General features: G+C 37.5%; 1 protein-coding gene across 19 annotated transcripts in view; it reads left to right on the forward strand.

Moving 5' to 3' along the window:
* Positions 1–20,464, forward strand: part of LOC105471320 (diacylglycerol kinase iota) — a 453,152-nt gene that overhangs the window by 310,296 nt on the left and 122,392 nt on the right. For all 19 annotated transcript variants that reach the window (XM_024789548.2, XM_024789549.2, XM_071094416.1 and 16 more), the window contains one exon: positions 16,717–16,817. In XM_024789548.2, the coding sequence (XP_024645316.2) occupies positions 16,717–16,817 (101 nt within the window). The remainder of the gene's footprint in view (positions 1–16,716; positions 16,818–20,464) is intronic.

Here is a 20,464-nt window from a genome sequence, read left to right on the forward strand (position 1 = left end):
ATTCTGATTCATGGATTATAATTTTTGAGTCATAGCTCCTGGACCCAAAAACCAATTTTGAGGGTATCAAAGCAGCCTAAGTACTTCAACTTGTGTGATTAGGTTTGTCGGTCATGCCTTTGTTGTTATTATTGCATCCCTAGGTGATTATCTCTGAATTGTAGGATTATCGATAATTTTTTTTTTGATTTCTGTATTTTCTGATGGATTTCCATGAATGGGAGTATTTCTAAAAAGGGATGAAAAAGCAAAACACTTCATATTTTTGAAAGAACAGTAGAGAATTGCTACATTCATAGAATTGAAAGGCATGCCATTTGCTGAATCTTAAGGTCAGATAGTGAAGTGTAAGAGTTAGCCTCAGGCTACCTGGAAAGCAAAGATATTTGCTCTCTAAACTTCTGAGCAAAGGAAGATGCTAAACTTTGCCCATCGTCACTTCTTCCTTCCTCTCTCTCCCTTGGCTCCTGAATTTCTTGGGTAATCTTACTAATAATTTCACTTCAGACTGTGCAGTTTCTTGACTTTCAGTCATACCATCATGTCATCCCTTCTTTCCTCTTGTTATGCCACTCTTCTCTACTAGTTCCATAAAACAGACATCTGCAATGGATAATTCCAAAGAAAGGAAATTAATGGTTACTTGGACTTCAGCTCATGCCAGTTTCCACACTTTATCTCTCAGTTTCCATGAGAGCCCAGACTGCAACTTAAAAAATTTTTTTTTGAAATTTTTAAATGAATTTCTCCCATGAGTTCCCTCACTCTGCCTGGTCTTCCATTGCACTCTGAGGGGTCTAGTGACACAAAGAAAATGGGTAGCGGAAGCAGTCCATGGGTCTGTAGCCGGAGCGTCTTCCTCCTTATTCTGCAACCCCTCTTTCCTTATGGTAACATCCTTCTGATTTGAGTATCTGGGGGAACCCTGCATTTGTCTGTGTAACATAGGCCACGTATTAACCTTTTGCATTTCAGTTTTTCAGATATTAAAAAAACTGCAGTTGGTTCTTGGAATTCCTGTCAGCTTTGAAGTTCTGTTATGGTAGAATTCAAAGCATGACCTTAGGGTCATAAGAAAATCTGTCCCCAGAAAACCTGTAACATGAAGTGGATGAGACTTGCTATGGGACAAGACGGGGTTGTCCTTTGTTCTGAGTACTGGGCAGGGAGGCCAGGCGCTGTTCTGCCTTGGTAAGCATAATTCATGTCTCACTTTTCTGTCAGCAAGAACCAAAGTGGATTTTTACATTTAGCTAGAGACGTAATATGTACCTAAGCACCTTGCTCTGTGATCAAATTTAACACCCTACTAACTTCTAAGGTCACAATTGCTACTAGTCTCATTCCCTACATGAGAAGACAGAGAACAAGAAATGGTAGGAAACTTGCTTATGATTGCGTGCTGTAAATTGATAAAGTTGACATCATAGCCTTTAAGGCATTGACCTCTGCTGTCAGTATCACTTCTGGTCAATTTCTTGTGTGTGTGTGTGTATGTATGTATATTTATCTATATTATTTATATATTTTAATCCAATCATATTATATACACTTTTAAAGGAAACTTGGTATGAATAATAATAATTCAATTCTGAGTGTTGCAAATGTGTGAATCTTTGGTGTCCTAGGTTTATAGTTCAAGTGTTGTTATAAAATTTCAGAATGACAAATTCCAGTTAAAAATAGCACCGCTAAATAATTTGAAGTATTTTAGAATCGTAAGGAGTGGTGTTTGAACTGACAAACAGGCTTATCAGGAAACGTCATGCTGACATCCACAGTGGAGGAATTATTCCTGAGTTCTTATATTAGTAACAGTCAACCCAGAGCTTGGCAATCAGTCCACTTACGTAAAGGCGCAATACACTTAGGGCCCCCTCCACATTTAACATTCTATCTTGTTGCTTTCAAATTTATTTTTAGAAATGAATTATTCATGTCCTCATAGGTGTAGAAATAGTCTTACCACTCAGCACTTTTCATATGGTAAAAGGTTACTTCAGAAGTGCAGCGGATATTTACTGCAGGTTTTGTTGCTTGAGTGTGCAGGGAATAAGGGAGCTCTTGCAGAGAATTCAGACTTGGGGGTAAAGGCGAGAGTTTACAGGAAGGGTTGGGTATAGTACATGTGCCAGGTATGTTTGGCAGGGAAAAGGAGGGGGAAACATTTATGAAATTTTTAAAAAATAAAAATAAATTTCAAAAATAGAAATAGTCCAACAAATACAACACTTGTTTTTTAGATTTTTTTCTATGTTTTTAATAGATAAGTGAAAATTAAGGTCTGAAGAGCCAGGGCAGGGATAGCAAACTGGCAGAGATGCTCAGGCCAGTTTGGAATTATTGAAAATTAAAAATTAGATTTCTCTCATTCTTCCATTATTTATCTTTTTATAAACACTGGTTGTAGGATTAGAACAAAACGAGTTAGTTCTTTTAGTGCAACTTTTTAGTAGATATCTGTATGAGTTTGCTAGGATTGCCATAACAAAGTACCACAGAGTGAGTGGCTAAAACAACAGAAATTTATTTCCTTACAATTCTGGAGGCTATAAGTCTGAATGAAGGTGTCAGCAGGGTTGGTTTCTTCTGAAGTCTGTCTCCTTGTCTCGTAGATGCTGTCTTCTCGTGTCTTCATATGATCTTCCCTCTTTATATGTCTGTCCAAATTCCCTCTTTGTGTAAAGGACACTAGTCATGTTGGATTAGGTTCCACTCTAACAACTTCATTTAAACTTAATTACTTCTTTAAAGACCCTGTTTCCAAATACAGTCACATTCTGAAGTGCTAGGGGTTAGAACTTCAACTTACCAATTTGGGGGACAGATAACTTAGTACATAACAGCATCATATTGGATAAATTTGATTGAATTTTAGTTACATTTCCTTTTGTGTCACCTTCTGAAGACTAAATTTGTGTATATTGTTTGTATAAATATTTTACTTATTTAAAATATTTTTTATTAAAGGGTATAAGAAGAGCTGAAGAACATTACCCTGTTATTTATAACAGATTTTCCATATTAATTATATAGATACAATAAGGTTATTGACATCTCTGGACCCAAATTCACTTTCTGTAAAATAAGGTGGTTGAACACTATGTACTTTAAATTTTTGTCCAAATCTGAATTCCTAAAGCATGATTATAATTTAAAAAATATACAGAAATACATACAGACTATAAACGGGAAGGAAAAGGAATACTTTTGTTAGTCTTTGTGAGTAAAATATTTGTTTAAAAATGGACTCCCCACCCAGAAAACAAAACAAAGCAAAACAAAAGAACTAAATATTTTTAAATTGACCATTATAACTGCAATGATATTAATGGATTTGCTGCATTCAGGAAGGAAAAAGAGACATTTCGATTTTTACTCCACTGACATTTATCCTCTGACATATCAACAAAGAAACCTAGATGTTTGTTTTGAGCTTTCCAAGAGTGTATTTATTTTGGATTACTTTGCTGAAGTGGCAATGGAGTGCGAGGTGCATTTCATTTGTAGGAAGGCTTCAATTTAATTATATCAATTTGATTGAGTTTTGCTGGTCTGTCATAACACCCTGAAACACTTACATGAAATGAAAAGAAAGTACATTTTAAAAAGCATAAAAAGAAAGTATTTGTTGATGCTACATTTAATTAATCCCTAGAACTCATCACATTTTGTGTCAGAAAATGAAATTCTATAAATGATTCACGAAGTTCCATAGTTATAGCCCAGGTATTTGACTGAAATAAAAACACTTTTCATCTTGGGCCATTTTAAAAATTAAGAAAAAAAGATAAATAAAATGAAAGTACCATTGGAAGAATTACAAATGGAACAAAAAGGCCAAAGCTTTTCAGCCTTATAATATATTATAAAGACCTATAGTTGTATTTATTTGAAAAAGTAATCACTTAGACCTTACTGCTCTTAAGAAAGGTGGTTTATGTCCTCTAATTGGGATGTGATTGTGTCATTTGACTTGATGTTATTTTGTTGTCCAGGAAAAGTAAAACAAGTATGTTTTCTTGAGTAAAGGGTCTTGTCTTATAAATACATTGGTTTGCTGCCTTTAATAGAGACTTGGTTTATTTTAATATGGTAAGTGAAAGGAGAGAAAGAAACGGAACAAGCAAAGGCACTCCAAATTATTTTCACATTCTATCATGATATTATCAATAAAACCATTGTTTTTTCTTTTTCATTGTTTTCTTTTTAATATTTGTGGCATCGAAATATCTAACTAGTTATTTTGTGTTTATTTCTCCTTCATCCAAGTAATTTATTTTATTTATTTACTTTCATTATTTTTTTCTGAGAGAGGGTCTCACTCTGTGTCTAGGCTGAGGTGTAGTGGCACTATTATAGTTGACTGCAACCTTGAACTCCTGGGCTCAAGCGATCCTCCCGCCTCAGCCTCCTGAGGAGCTGGGACAACAGGTGCATGCCACCATGCCTGTTTATTTATTTAAAAAAAGTATTTAGAGACAATCTCACTATGTTTTCAAGCTAGCCTCAAACTCCTGAGTTCAAGTGATCCTCCCCAAAATACTGAAATTACAGGTGCCACTGCACCTGGCCCCAACTGACCCATCAGTCCACCCATAAAAGTGTATTTTGGAGAACTCTTTTTCTCAACCTTACTATCAAATTTTGTCAAAGTTATTTTTGCTGATGAAGAGTTGTTATATTGATATAATTATTGTGTCATTGTTGTAAGTTCTGTTCTAGAAATGTCTTTATTCTGTCATTTTTACGAAGACAAGACAAATGTTTCCAAAAAATAAGAGTAGTTTATAAAATCCCTTAGTCATTGGATCCGGAATTAGAGAAGGGTAATGAAAGGTTTCCTCCCAATTGGCTAAACGGGTCAAATGGGAAAGGAGGGAGGGTCAGGTTTAGAGGACTCTCAATTCTTCCTTCTTGGATTTCTGACAAGAAAATTTGGTCTAGTGGGAACACATCACAGCTGTAGATTGATGAATAGAATTATGGGGCCATCTATGTCTCTCTCCAGAGCCAAATGTAGCTCCCCACTGAGGATTCAGGACCTTGGCAAGCAATTGTCAACCTGACCAGGTAAAATGTTAATTACCTACTAATGATGAAAAATAAACACAACAATTCTGCAATGATTTTTTCTCTGCTACTCAGATTTTAGGAAAGTATATACATTCATTCATGAAATGTTTTATGGGAAAGGCTAAAACCATTTAAGAAAATGCCTTTTATGCAATGCTGCTTATTGTCAGACCAATCCTTACTTTTTATTTCCCTTATAAAAACAAAACATGGTGTCTTCCCTTGACTGAGCCTGTTTCCTGGAAATGCAGATCTACTACCACACAATCTGCAGAGTAGCTTTTCAGTAGTAATGTGTCCTGTAGCTCATACATACCATTCTTTCTATACATAATTGGGTTATATGATTTCCCTATTTTAAGATAGCAATATCTATTTTTGCTTCATTGCTTCATGAATTTTGACTACTTTTTTTTGGATATTTTTATTTATAAAAATTCAGAATCTTTGATTTTTTTCTATTGGTTTGTAGATGAAATGTATTCAATATTTAAAGATTATGCATAGTCTATTTTGGTTAAAATACTGTTTTAAAGTTACACATCAGACACTCAAATACCACCACTTAATTCATTAAAGTGCTTAGAGTTACTAGAAGGTTAGCGACTATACCAGTAGTTAGCAGCCTAGTTTCGGTGTTCTTCATGGTAGGTATGCAAGACCACAAGTGTTTTCTTCTGTAAAATGACATTTTAAAAATACACAAATCATAACACCTCATCCACACCGTATTCTAGCAATGAAAGTGAATCGGTTGCAAATAAGAACAGGAAAATATAACAGTTTGTGATTGCAAATCCCGGGGAAGATTTTTAGCATTTTAAATAACAATTAAGTTTCAGAGATCCCTTTGATTTGTAGAAACTGAAAGCTGAAGCAGAAAATATCTGTCTTCCTGAGCACATGAGATCTAAATCCATTTTGATGGCTTAGGAGTAACATTGTCCTCTTATGTCTCATTGGTTCAAGCCCAACTGCTCCTTGTTCCGCTAAGTGTAGTGATGAATAATCCTCCCTCCAATCGGCAGTAAAAGAATTCTCCATGCTGTGAGAATTCCATCTGGTACCACTGATTGCAGGCTATGGTATTAAAAGTAACTCATGTTAGTGTTTTGTGATAGAATCTTTAATCATTTTTAATAACCAGGAAACCTTCATTACATGGATTTACTTCTTAAAGTGGAAATGATTTTGGCCTGATGTGATGAAAGAAGACAGCTTGAGTTTTTACTTGTTCCCATTCCAACTGTTCTTGATTTTTCTTCATCTCAACAGTTGGAATTTGCAGAATTCTCCTATGAGAATGCATGTTATCTGTATGTCTAATTTCCATTTGTTTCTATTTCCTGTGGTACTTACTTCTCGTTTGTCTTTTATTAGGATATTTGTCCATCTTTTACATTCCTTAAGCATGAAAGAATGTAAAAAGAGTGTGTGTGGGAACTTAAAGTCTAGAACTCTTACCTTAAAAGACTTTTTTTAAGGTTGTCATCTCTAATTGCCAGTTCATCAAATATCAGGGCAGAAGACGCCATCTTCATGAGACTTAAATTTGCAATAATATCTGATAATGAGTAGAAATTCTTCTCTTTTGTATTAAGCAGGGGCAAGCCAGAGGCTCAACTTGATACCGGAAGGTGGTACAGCAAGACTGTAATGCATAATCAGTGATATTATTTCTTGTTTGTTGGTTTTAGTTATGGGAGTGGGTTTTTCCTTTGAATCAAATTCTTTTGAGTGGTCCCCATTGTGGCCAATGATTCTGGCCTAATCACACATGATTAGGTGTGATGAAGAATGTAGTCAGTTGTCAGGAAAAAGAATTTTTCTTATTGCAAATTTAGGAAGTCCATATGAGGATCAGTAATTCAACACATATTGAAAGCCTCATAATAAACATACGTTGTGGGAGATTTAAAGATGAATATAGTTGGGCATCCTGTCCTTGAAGTGTTCATGATTTACTGGGGAGAGTAAAATCATCGTATCATGATTACATTTATGTTTTAAACAGTGTGCAGTGTGAAGAAATTTTTGGATGCAGGGGGCCAATTAGTCTAGGTGCAAGATGATAGTAGCTTGGTCTAAAGGGGTTTTAGTGGAAGAAGCAAAGAAACGTATGTATTCGAAAGATTTAGAGGAGGATAAATTGCAGCAAAAAGAAGGAGCTTCTGGAAACTTAGTTGCGAAACCAGAAGAGAGTTTTGAACTGAATTCCAAAAGTAAAGAGCTTCAGGAAGCAGGGAGTTAACCACAGTGGGGAATGCTACTGAAAAGGAAAGTCAGGTGAATTTAATATGCATGAGTAAAGGAAAAGGAGAAAGTAACAATATTGTATAGTCTTATGCAGAGGGAACTTTGAGATTCTGGGGCAATGAATTGTTCAGTGGCTTAAAAAATAAATCTGTGACTCTGGTAATAAAAAGTTATAACGTGGCCGGGTACAGTGGCTCACACCTGTAATCCCAGCACTTTGGGAGGCTGAGGTGGGTGGATCACCCGAGGAGGTCAGGAGTTTGAGACCAGCCTGACCAACATGGTGAAACCCCATCTCTACTAAAAATACAAAATTAACTGGGTGTAGTGGCACACTTATGTAGTCCCAGCTACTCAGGAGGCTGAGGCAGGAGAATCGCTTGAACCCAGGAGGCGGAGGTTGCAGTGAGCCGAGATTGTGCCATTGCACTCCAGCCTGGGTGGGCGACAAGAGGAAGAAGTCATAACACATATATGTAGGGATGGCTCCACATAAAATTCCAGAATTGGATTAACAAGCCAGTAACAACAGTGATGACGTTCACTGCCACAAAAGGAAACAGGTGGTCAGAAGAATTTGAAATATCATTCAAGGTTGTTAGTCTGTTTATTTTCCTCTAAAACAAAAATGGTGAAACTCTATGCTTGTTAACCTGCCCTGCAGTGCCACTGAGGGAAGCCACTGCTTGCTTCGTCTCCAACTTTGCTTCCCTTTAAATACCATGAGCACAACACTGAACAGAAAACACACTGTAGAATAACCATGTGGTAATTTAGTTATGGGAGTGAGTTTTTCCTTTGAGCAAAATTCTTTTGAGTGGTCCCCATTCTGGCCAATGATTCTGACCTAATCACACATGAAAAATCTATCCTCAAAAGCATAGTTTTTATTTTTTTTTTCATTTTATAAAGTTTTGTAAGTCTGTGGAGTACAAGTGTAATTTTGTTGCATGCGTAGATTACATAGTGGTGAATCAGGCCTTTTAGGGTATCTATCACCAAAATAGCATATGTTTTACCCATTAAGTAATTTCTCATCATTCAAGCCCCCCCAAGCATAGAAATTTATTACAAATTTCCATGGATGCTTTAAAATTTTAATTACAATGTGACTTTGAAGATCTCCAAAAAATTTAAAAAATAATTTCTGTTTCAGCCAATGTCATAAAAATTTATTGACATTTGATGCTCATAGTCTGTTTGCAATATTTTAACCATCAAGGCAGCAAATATTTCTTTGATATGCGTCTGGCTTTGGTGGTTAACATTTGCACTCTTTTGACATTAGTCTGTGTGACTGATTATTTTTGTAACTTAAAAGCCAATTCCCTAAAAATAGTGGTAGATGGGCTAATAAACACAGACTATGGAGAGGAAGATTTAGACTGTAGGAAGAATTTGCAAATGCTTAAGTTAGCCTGAACAAAGACTAAGCCACTTCCATTAGCATCTTACTGCTGGATGAGGATCAAGCAGAGACTTAGAATAGCCATTTGAAGATGCAGTCTTAGGGTTGTGTAGAATCAGATGGAATAGCAAATATTGAATTAGATGAGACTGAAGATTGCTTTTGACTCTATAATACTTCCATGATCTTATAAGAAGGACTGGAAGAATAGCTGCCTCAAAGAATTTGTAAGCTGTAACATATCCTATTACCTCCTCACAAATGGATGTCTTAGAGACTGAGAACTTACTCAACTTCCATCAAGAAAGAATTAATAACCTCTGAAGGTACTTTTTCCAGGAAAACATGTTGGGCAGTGGGAGCGCATGACTGATTGCTGCTAATGTGATTTTGGTTTATGCTTGGTTTAAGAATCAAAAACTTCTGTACAATTTATTTCAGATTTCTGAGGCATTGTTTCCTACTCCAGGCAGAGGACAACTGAATTATTAAGATTCTGTCTGAACTTGGCAGGTGTCAGAAATTCATTTTAAATCTCTGTTCAGAAGCCTTGATTCAATTTAGTTTTATTGTTCAATGTAAAGAGGACTTCTTGGATACATTTTTGGAAAGGTTCTTGTCAGTGATACTTCAAAAATGTACCGGGATATGTTTCAGCATTTTAGCAGCAAGTTGCCAAAGGAAGCCACTGAGTAAAAATAATATTTAAATAAGGCTCAGCTTCAAGGACGTGGAGAAAAGGGGACCCTCTTACACTGTTGGTAGGAATGTAAGTTAGTACAACCACTATAGAGACCAGTTTAGAGGTTCTTCAAAAAACCAAAAATAAAGCTACCATATATTCCAGCAATCCCACTGCTGGGTATATACCCAAAAGAAAGGAAATCAATATATTAAAGTCAGTATATTGAAGAGATATCTGCACACTCATGTTTGTTGCAGCACTGTTTGCAATCACTAAGATTTGCAAGCAAGCTAAGTGTCCATCAACAGATGAATGGATAAAGGAAATGTACTACAGATGCACAATGGAATACTATTTGGTGATAAAAAGAATGAAATCCTGTCATTTGCAACAACACAGATAGAACTGGAGATCATTATGTTAAGTGAAATCAGCTAGGCACAAAAAGACAAGCGTTGCATGTTACCTATTTGTGGGATCTAAAAATCAAAACAATTAAACTTATGGACATAAGTTTATGGACATAAGAGTATAGAGGGGTGGTTGCCAGAGGCTGGGAAGAGTTGAGGGCGGAGATGGAGATGCTTCATGGGTACAAAAAAAAAAAAAAAATAGAAACAATGAATAGGATCTACTATTTGATAGCACAACAGGGTGGCTGTAGTCAATAACTTAATTGTACGATTTGAAATAACTAAAAAGTGTAATTGGATTGTTTATAACACAAAGGATAAATGCTTGAGGGGATGGATAACTCATTCTCCATGATGTGATTATTATGCATTTCTTGCCTGTATCAAAACATCTCATCTACCTCATAAATATATTCACCTACTATGTACCCAGAAAAATTTAAAATAAAAAAATAAGGCCCAACTTGATAGGTGATAGAAGAATGTGATGATAGATGTTTGTGGTTCACCATTATTTAATTGAAGAACGGGTAGTTCTGAAATGGTTTACTTACTTTTTTGATGGGGACATCTACCTTTGGTAGGTTCTTCTGTCTTTTTATTTGTGTAGATTCTACTAGAGATAAAAAGTGGGTGCATAATTCAACATGAATTTATTTCCTGATCCAGAGATCAAAGGACAGAAATGGACCACCAAATCAGAGTCATGCCTTTTTCACAAAGGGAGAAACTGCTAGAAAGCAGCTCAGAAATGCTCCAATGCCAAGCTGTGCTATAGCATCAGAACCATGTCTGGTGGCAGAGGAATTTGATTTCCTTGCATTCATTTACTCATTTGTTCAAAAACATTTATTGTAAGCAATGTGGACTAGGCATTGTTCTAGGTGCTGGAGATGCCAAGAGGAGGAAGAGATTCATAGTGTGAATTCATAGCCTTTCACGCTGTGAATTCATACTATAAATTCATATTTTAATAAAACTATAAAACAAGAGCCAGTTCAAATGAATTCTATTAGATTAGTTAGAAACATACTTCATTATATTTAGATTATGATCAGGTAGAATTGCTTGAAAGAAGTTAAGGCAATTCATTATTACTATTAAATCGGGGCTAAAGGGTGAAAGGCAGAGTTATGCTTTTCTGTCTCATGAAAGAAAAGCAACTCTATATGAGTAGCAAATGCCTGGTGAAATTACAATTATTTATAAAAATCAATGTTTCTACATAGTGAGTGTTACAAGGGGCAAGCCTTACAATGAACTATCTAAGACATGTTAATGAAAACAGGATATTTATAAGGTACAAAATATAGAATGATTATGTAACTTTAAGAATCTTGTCTCAACATGAGTTAATATTTATTTCATAATATCTTTAAAAAGTAAAAAAATCTTGCAAACATTCACCATCCCTACTTGCATTATTATCCAAAAGACTGTGGATAGCTACATTCCACTGAATCTTGTATCCCTACTGATGTTGACAGATGCTCATTCTGCTAAGGTTTGCTGTCTATTAAGTGCTAATTAGAGCTGCAACTCTGGCTTCAGCTATGATGTTATTATCTAGGACTGAATAAAAAATATAAGGCTTGCGGAAATTGCAGAAGTGCTAGGGTGATAATAATAGTAACAAAAACTATTGTTGTTTTTGACCACTTATTATTTGCCAGGAAGGTGCTAACTGCCTTATATATGTCTCATTTAGTGCTCACTACATTCCTATTATCAGTCCCATTTTCAGATCACAAAATGGTTTAAGGAAGGTAACTTTAGCGTTCTGACCATTTAGATTGGAACTGAGTTTTTTGACCATACATCTTGCTTCATCCACTTGCTATCATGTCTTAATATTAAAGGATATCACTCCTATATACTTCATGTTTCCAGTGACAGAATGAGTTAATGGAGTTCGTGGTTTGAAAGTGACCCTGGAGAACCAAAACACTCAGCCCATCCACTTTATCCATAAAGAGATTAGGCCTGGGTCAGAGATTGAATGAGAGGCATCTCTTATCAGTCTGAGAGGAATAGTGTGTACTAAAGAAATTGATCAAAAGGAGGAAGACATTTGAGGGCACTAGGGAGGAATATGACTCTGATGGATTGAAATTCTCCATGGGAACAGTTGAGAAAGAAGCTATGGCAACATCTACAGGAGAGCAGAGAATAGCACAATTTAGGTGTAAACTGAATAGCAGTGAGTGTTCAGGGAGTTGTGTTGATGGAAAGTCAGTCCACCTCCCTTCCAAAATCTCAGGGTAAAAGGTGTGTATAACATGGATAAGGAAAGCTGTGGCATGGAGGTTATTGGAAACCCACCCAAGTGATTCAACAAGTACTCTTATTATGGTTCTTGAGAAAGTGCTCATGGGAGACATTTGGGAATTAAGTCCAGAGTCATGAACTTCCACTCTGCATAAGGATCTCAATCACAGTGTTGCAGAGAATTGGGGTAGTGACCTCAACCTGTTGCCTTAGTGAGAAGGCGACAGGTTTAGGCCATTATCCCAATATGAAAGGGAATTCACAGACTGCTCAATCTCTTCTAGGGAGTTTGAGATGTTCCATGGAAGCCAGGTTTAGAACCCCTGATCCAGAGCCTAATCAGTATGGCAGTAGCTTGTGGCAGATGTTGGCAGGAAGGCAAATTTATTTTTACCCAGGTTGTTTGTCTCTTCTGTGCTCTACTAACTTCCCAGACAAAATTTAATTTTAGCAAACTAATGGCAGTGCTATTCCACAGACTCCAAAGAACAGCTTTGTCATCCTCTGCCTTCAGTCAGCCATTAATGGGACACTAATATATTTTGACATAAAGGTACGAAAGTGAATGACTTGGCTTTCATTTAATCTCTATGCACTTCCCTCCACTCCCCCATGTTCTAGCTGTCTGTTTTCATGTTTGTAGTTGGCCTTTAAAAATACTAGGTGGGAGAGTACCCAGAAGTGTAAAATGTCATGCCCCCAGCCAAGCTAGACAATCTCCCCCCAGAGGAAGCCCAGCACCTTGTCAGATATGTTTAGGGAGGTTCCTTTATGTGCTCTAAACATCTTCCAGTATCTGGCAGAAGCAGCAAATGCTGTTGATTATTAGGTAGAACCTTATCTAGGAGAACAATTTTCAGAGTAATTATTATGATGATAATAGCTAAAATCTATTGAGCACTGACAATGTGCCAGGCATTTTTCTAAGCATATCACATGTATCAGCTCATTTAATTCTCTTTATATGCCTATGAGGTGGATACTGTTATCATCTCCCCTTTACATAGGAGGAAACTGAAGCTCAGAGTTTCCTGATTAACTAGGAACTGGGAGAATTTTACTTGAAATCTAGGCAATCTGACTTGGAGCCTGAGCTCCTCACCAGTTTGCTGTGTTGCCTCCCATACCTGCTGTTTACACCACGGTTGCAAATGATTCAAGGTTTTCCATTATTGACCCTAGGGTCTAATGCCCTAAAATTTGCTGATGAGTCTCAACTGGGACATCTTTTAATAGGAGATTAAAAAAGAAAACAGATACCCTGCCCAGAAGACTGGGTTTAAGTAAGCTGCTGCTAGTGGGAAAGTGGGAAGTGTTGCAAGTTGTTGGGGAAGGATGGGAGCTGAGAGCAAGGGAGCGAATGTGTAGGAAGGTAGATGGGAGAAAGTGTTAAGCGGTGGTGAGAGAGTCTCTGTTTTCTTCTGTCTTGCTTAGCTGATCATTCTGGAGATGAACTGAGAACATATGTGAATTCATTTAGGATCTATAATGTTTGATTCAAATAATAGTGTCTGTTTTATGCCATGGTGTGCCCCCTGGAAGTTAGGATAGAGTAGTGGGCGGCCAGAGGTTCAGGAGACAACAGTGCATGGGTTGGAATCAGAGGGCATAGATGAAAACCTGGGAGGTAGATGCATGTGGACAGAGAGCAGCCACTTTATGGGTTTTGAGAAAGGTGATACACACTGGTAAGCCCCAAATCGGGGAGCTCTAGGAAGCAGGGTCCAGGAACTGGTTAGCAGTCATTCTCCAAATCTCGTTTCCCATTTGCAAGTACTGCTCAAGTGAGGTCTTAGTCCTGATACCTCCAGCTCAGTAGAGAAGACTGAAGCCCACTGCCATTAGATTTACTGTTATCTCAAAAAATTGCTTAGATAGAGTTCATTCAACATCTGTCCCCACTCAACTTCTCCTTTTGGGGTCTGATAGGCCACTACATTCTATGGTTCCAGCTTCCCTCTTATCTGCTATATGTGCAGGAAAATATTTTCTAGTTACAATCTTTGCAGATCAGTTGAGTGAACTTGGAAATAAAGGGATTATTAGACACTTTTGGTGATAAAAATCTAATGTGAACACTGTGTGGTGTTAATTGCATAAATATTTTCCTCTCTACTTGCATCTAATTCCTAACACTCTTTGCTATAGGCGTTATTTTTATTCTTGTCCTGCATTATTGTTTGTTTACATATGGACATGCCTTTAAAATGATATTAGTTCCTTAAAAATTATACTTGATATAAAATAATGCCCAGGCTTCACCACACAGAGATAGCAACTTGCAACAGCTCGTTGGACATGTGTCCATGCACTTCTCTTGCATATACAAACTCCTAAAGTCCACAATTGATATGAAGGAGCTTATGCCATATATAATTATTCATGACTTTTTCTCACTTCACAGCATGTTGTAGCCGTACTTCCCTCTAAATGAATAAAGACCTACACATTCATTTGTACTCTCTGCCCAGTGTTCTCTGGTTTACTTAACCACCCCGCCTGATGATTGTTTATTGGTAAAGAAAGAAATCTGAGCAGCACACAGAGATCATCAGACTCCGCTAATCCAGACTTTATAGCTTTGCTGTCAAATCCATGGGATTATTGGTATTTATTCATTGACAAGAGAGTCTGAACTCCTCAGAGGAGCAGAGAAAGAACATGAAACTGGTGAGTGAAGGGTCCAAGGCTTTGCATTTAGCACTGCTGCTTAGCAGCTATGTGTCCTTAAAATCACTTCATCTTTCTGAACCTCACTTTCCCTACCTGTAAGATGTTGTGAGTTTTCATTATATTCAAGGTCTGTTCTGCTAACTGAAGGTCTGTATCTACAAATATACTGTCAAGCTATATCTCCCATCACAACTTAAATGCTTCGGCTTTATTCATCAATACCTTTTTGATGTCCAGCACGATGGTAATATAAAGTAAATACTCAACAAACACACTTTGAGTGATGGATCAATATAGCTGTTGAATCTGTGTTTTCAAATTTCCCCCAGAAATATCCATCTCTGTAGTTTTATACTGACTTTTTTAAGCCAGTGAACCTGAGACATTTTTACCTGTCTACCATCTCTCTTTAGAATTTGTGCACGTATATCTACACTTTTAAATAGCCACAGTTTAAATCTCTGTCTCACTGTGTGTGTGTGTGTGAGAGAGAGAGAATGTACCATGTGTGAGTGTGCACATATGTATCTATAGTTTGCTATGTATGTGTTATTTTGGGTGAGTAAAGTAGGATTCCATATGGAGGGAGTTACTATACTTTGCACTAAAATGAGGCTTTAGACAAGAGAATGAGATTTTTTTACTCCCTCTTCCAGAGTTTTACTGAAATTAAATGAGTGTGTGTCTGTGTTTCTGTGTGTGTGTGTTTGAAGTGAAGTAGAGAGGGGTGTCCTAATATTGTAGACACAGTACTCCCTCCTTTCATCTATTCTTAACTTTCCTGTTTTCCTTCCTTCCCTCCCTCATTCTCTCCCTTCCTCTCTCCCTCCCTCTTTCTCTCTCTTTTTTATTTCTCTGTTTCCTTCTTTCCTTCCTTTTCCTCCTTTACAGGAAAAATTAAAGAATAATGCCATTCTTTCTACTTTAGTCAATGACTTTAGTCAGTGGTGACTTTTATCACCATTTAATATATAAAAAAAGAGAAGCCTCTGTCTGAGAAAATTCTCTCAACCAATGAAATCCCAGTATAAGGTAGTATTCAAAGACAAGTAGGTGTTGTGTTATATTAATATATTGAAGAAATGTATTGATCCATTGTGGTGGTGATGGAAACCAGATTATTTCACTCAACTAATGCCCAAGATTAGACCACTTTCAAAATATTGCTTAAGAAAATCAAGGAGTCGAGTTATAGACATTTAGGGAGTGAATAGATGTTCAGAAAGTTTGGTACTGCACCATTTTATTGCTTAATATGTGTCTGGAGTCAGTATTCATTGAATTCTTTCAAAATGAGTTACACATTTCATTATCTTCCTAAAGAAAGAACACTATATATATTTAAACATTTTTCTTCATTTTGGAATGCTCAGAGCCACCATCACAAGCAGTGTTTATTGTATTACGCTTTGACTGAGAGGTGCTGTCAGAGGCTATTGAGCTGTGTGGAGCTACTTCAGTCTCAGCCCTGTGGCTTCTGGACTCTTAGTCTGCTTTTTAAAGATAGTTTTTCCATCTCTCTGAGGGTCAGGCTGCCCCTGACCATGTCTTACTGTGATGTGCATATCTGTCTGTGGTTCTTAAAGCTCCAGTCCACCTCCCACTATTTCAGTTCGCTGAATCTAATTTATTATGTAACAAGCACATGATCTTATTAAATGTTTTAAAACCTCAACAGAAAATACGATACAAAAGTGGTCTCCAAAGGCTCTTTCTGCATATTTCCATATTCTTACCTAAATTCCAGCAACTTTTGATTTCTGGAGAAATGTTCTCCAGATCACTGTTCAATTCTGATAAGGAACCCACCTTTCCAGTTTAAATGTGAACTCTTACTTCTAAACATGAAGAGATAAGATTGTCCTTAGTCCTTCAGGTGCATGGCTACCAATTCCACTCTCTCATTTGTATCTGATCACTCGGTTCTTGTTTTGCAGTCCCCAGTCTGTCCCAGATCGTCTGAGGATCCGGGTGAACAAAATCAGTTTGCAAGACTATGAAGGATTCCACTATGACAAGGAGAAACTCCGGGAAGCTTGTAAGTTGGATTGATTTCTTGTGATCAGCCTCTCTTCAGCTTCTTGATCCTCCTTGGTTTGATGGGTAGATTCATTTATCCTTGTGCCTGAAAATCATGGTTAGAGAAGTGAAGCGAAACGTAGTAACATGTGAGCTCCAAGTGATAATGTATGGGCTACAGAAAAAGGAACTGGAAGAGGAAAGCAGCTGAATAAAATTCTGCTGTGGATGCCAAGTCAGGAACTCTTGGCTTATTCACCACTTTAGTCTCAGATTTGCCTAAAATGAGGAAAGCAAAAAGTTGGTGATACCAATGGTATAGCACCATCCAGAAAACTCTTGAGACAACACAAATCTCTTCTTGGAGCCTGCGTTAGCAAACACTGCCCTCATTCGTCACATAGGTGTGGCAAAGAGGCACATTCAGCACTTCTAGATATTATGCTATTATATAAAGTCAGAGAAGGGCCCACAGGAACATTGTGATGATAAAGTGATTCATTGATGATGAGGTGCCATTATTTTTGAAACCTACACTTGAGTCAACATATGAATTGCTTCTCATTGTATGTATTTTCTGTATGCTGCTTTGAATACATAGCTAATTGTTAGTTCATCTCACTAGTCAATCGGTATGTTTTGGACACTTTTTACTTTCTAGTACATTCTGATCACTGCTTTAAATCTCTGTCTGTATAATAATTTATGAGGTAATTGGTTAAAATAAGCCAGAAGAAGTTAAGACCATGAGAGTGTTAGATATTAGGGTTCTTGGCTCCTTCCTAAGTGTGGGGGCCAATAGTCAACTGCAATAAAGTCAAAGAAGATAAGGCAAACTGGTGTCCAAGGGAATAGCTAATGATGCTGATATAAATAAATGACTTTTATGTAGAACCAGAGACTTATGAACCCAGTCCCCAAATGGTCTCTAGGTATAGACCTCGCTACCTGTGTAAAAGTTGAAAATAGTTAAAACTGGCAGGACTAATAGTAGGAAAGCCTTCCTGGGATGGTCTTTTCTGAGCTCTGGTTTCTGAGACTGATCTAAAGTAAGCTTTAGTGGATGGAAATTCTGAGGTCCAAGAATAATCCCAGGGTTGGGTACAGGGGTTCTACAATCTGAAGTTGGCATGAGGTGAGGAGCCATATCCCTGGTAGCCTAATCACTGAATCTACTAGAGAATTTGCTGTGAATTTTCTTTCTTAATTCTCTCAGCTGCTTCAGCTTCCTTAACCCTTTACATTGTTTTCCTTGGACATCAATACCTTTTGGCTTCTCCCCAGCCTTCTCACTTCCATACTTTACACTCATTTCCTTTGATAAGAAAGTCTGAGCTGGAGGAGGAGCAATTCCCCAAACCTCTCGATTTCTTCCTTCTGTAAACAACATATTACATTTTCTAATATAAATGAGCATATAAGTGACAGACTAGCATATAATCTAATTTGATCCATAAAGTGATGGACATATATTTTTGTGATGGGAAGTGTAGCTACAATGTAAGTTAAATTGACGTCTAAAGGTTACTAATCATAAAGAACAGTGTTTTATGTTCTTTCTTGTTTTAAGCTTCCAAACAAATAGCTAACAGTTCTTAAAAGAAGATAACAGATCTCAAGTAATATTTTGCAACTTACCGTCAACTCTGAAGAAATTCAGTTTGGAGTGGGAACATATTTGAAATTTTCAGGTGAAATGAGATTTGAAGCTTATCTGTAGCTTTCAATTATCTGTTTTATCTTTTCTGTGGCATTATCTGTCCACCATTGCTGGAGGTAATTGTGGTTTGAGTTTTTCCAAGAAGATGACATTTTCTGGCAAGTGCTTTACTCAGCATATGTGATAAAATCTCTACGTGAAGAAACTTCTTAAGTCAAATGGGGGGAAGTGATGGCATAAAGGTAAGCCAAATAAATTCAACAGTGTCTTTGGGACCCCAAAGAACAAAGAAACCTCAAAACGGGGATAAAGGAGTTATTCTGAAGATTTAAAAACTCATTCCAATGATTTGGATTTGAAGAAATCAATAAAAGGATTAGAAGTAAAAGTGACCAACTCAGTCACTGTACTTTTTTTTTGTTTTGTTTTTTGAGACGGAGTCTTGCTCTGTCGCCCAGGCTGGAGTGCAGTGGTGCAATCTCAGCTCACTGTAAGCTCCGCCTCCTGGGTTCACACCATTCTCCTGCCTCAGCCTCCCAGGTTGCTGGGACTACAGGCACCCACCACCATGCCTGGCTAATTTTTATGTATTTTTTGTAGAGATGTGTTTCACCATGTTAGTCAGGATGGTCTCAATCTCCTGACCTCGTGATCTGCCCTTCTTGGGCTCCTAAAGCGCTGGGATTACAGGCATGAGCCACAGCGCCCGGCAGTGATTCTACTTTTAATATGTGGTGATGGTGCTTCTAACCTGTGGTTTTTCAGGAAAGTTTATCCTTTGAGGTTCTGGATTCACTCCTACTCACCTTTGCTCTTTAGCCTGGTTCCAGCTTGAAACAGAATACAGATTCATGGGAAGGCTGACAGGGCTCAAACTGAGTATAAAGAGAAAAACAAGTTTAAGTCCATCTATGAGGTGCATGCCAAAATAAATGTTATTTCAGAAGCATTAATTAAGTGAAATTTGCACAACACATCTAGATAAAAGGGACTCTAGGAATGTACTCAGACCTGCATCCCAGAACAAAGAGAGTGAGTCCTCTTAGGTCATTCATTTATTGTCATCAAAGTCTGAGCTAGAGCAGTAGTGTGGCACTGCGTTTGAAGTTAGTTCCGTTTCTTGGTGGTGTACCAAGTGATATTTTCAGGCAAAATGTGGTTCTTCTCCATCATGTTTAGCAGAATCTTGCTCATTGTTCACATTAGATAATAAGCTTGCATGTTTGTCGTGTAACAAAGCCCATCTTCTGTCCGTAATGCAGGGCTCCCTGATAATATTGGATGGCAGCCCTTTAAATTGCTTTGCTTATTTTAGCACAGAGAAAGATGACTATACTCTTTCAGATATTTCCCATTCCTCTTCCATTTAGCCCCATCTCACTGGGGGTCAATCCTTCTAAAATAATATCCTGGAAAAATTTAGTCCTTGTCAATCTTTCCCTCAGCTCTTGCTGATAAATTTCAGACTTATGTAAGACACTAAAAGTCTTCCTCACTGCATAGAATTTACCAACCCTCAGATAATAGTTGTGGTTTGCAAGAGGGGACAGTCTATTCAACTTAAGAAGTAGAGCATAAAGAGAAAGTGGCCATATTAAAAAAATTAAAACAAATCTGTAATAATGATATCAGAAAATCACTCTCATAAACAGAAGTATACAAAGTGGGGCCGGGTGCAGTGGCTCGCACCTGTAATCCCAGCACTTTGGGAGGCTGAGGCGGGCGGATCGCAATGTCAGAAGATTGAGACCATCCTGGCTAACACGGTGAAACCCTGTCTCTACTGAAAATACAAAAAATTAGTTGGGCGTGGTGGCGGGCGCCTGTAGTCCCAGCTACTCTCAGAGGCAGGAGAATGGCGTGAACCCGGGGGGCAGAGCTTGCAGTGAGCTGAGATCGTGCCACTGCACTCCAGCCTAGGTGACAGACCGAGACTCCGTCTCAAAAAAAAAAAAAAAAAAAGAAAAAGAAAAAGAAAAAGAAGTATACAAGTGGCAAGTGTGTCC

The sequence above is a fragment of the Macaca nemestrina genome, chromosome 4, assembly GCF_043159975.1.
Source record: "Macaca nemestrina isolate mMacNem1 chromosome 4, mMacNem.hap1, whole genome shotgun sequence".
NCBI classification, from domain to species: Eukaryota; Metazoa; Chordata; class Mammalia; order Primates; family Cercopithecidae; genus Macaca; species Macaca nemestrina.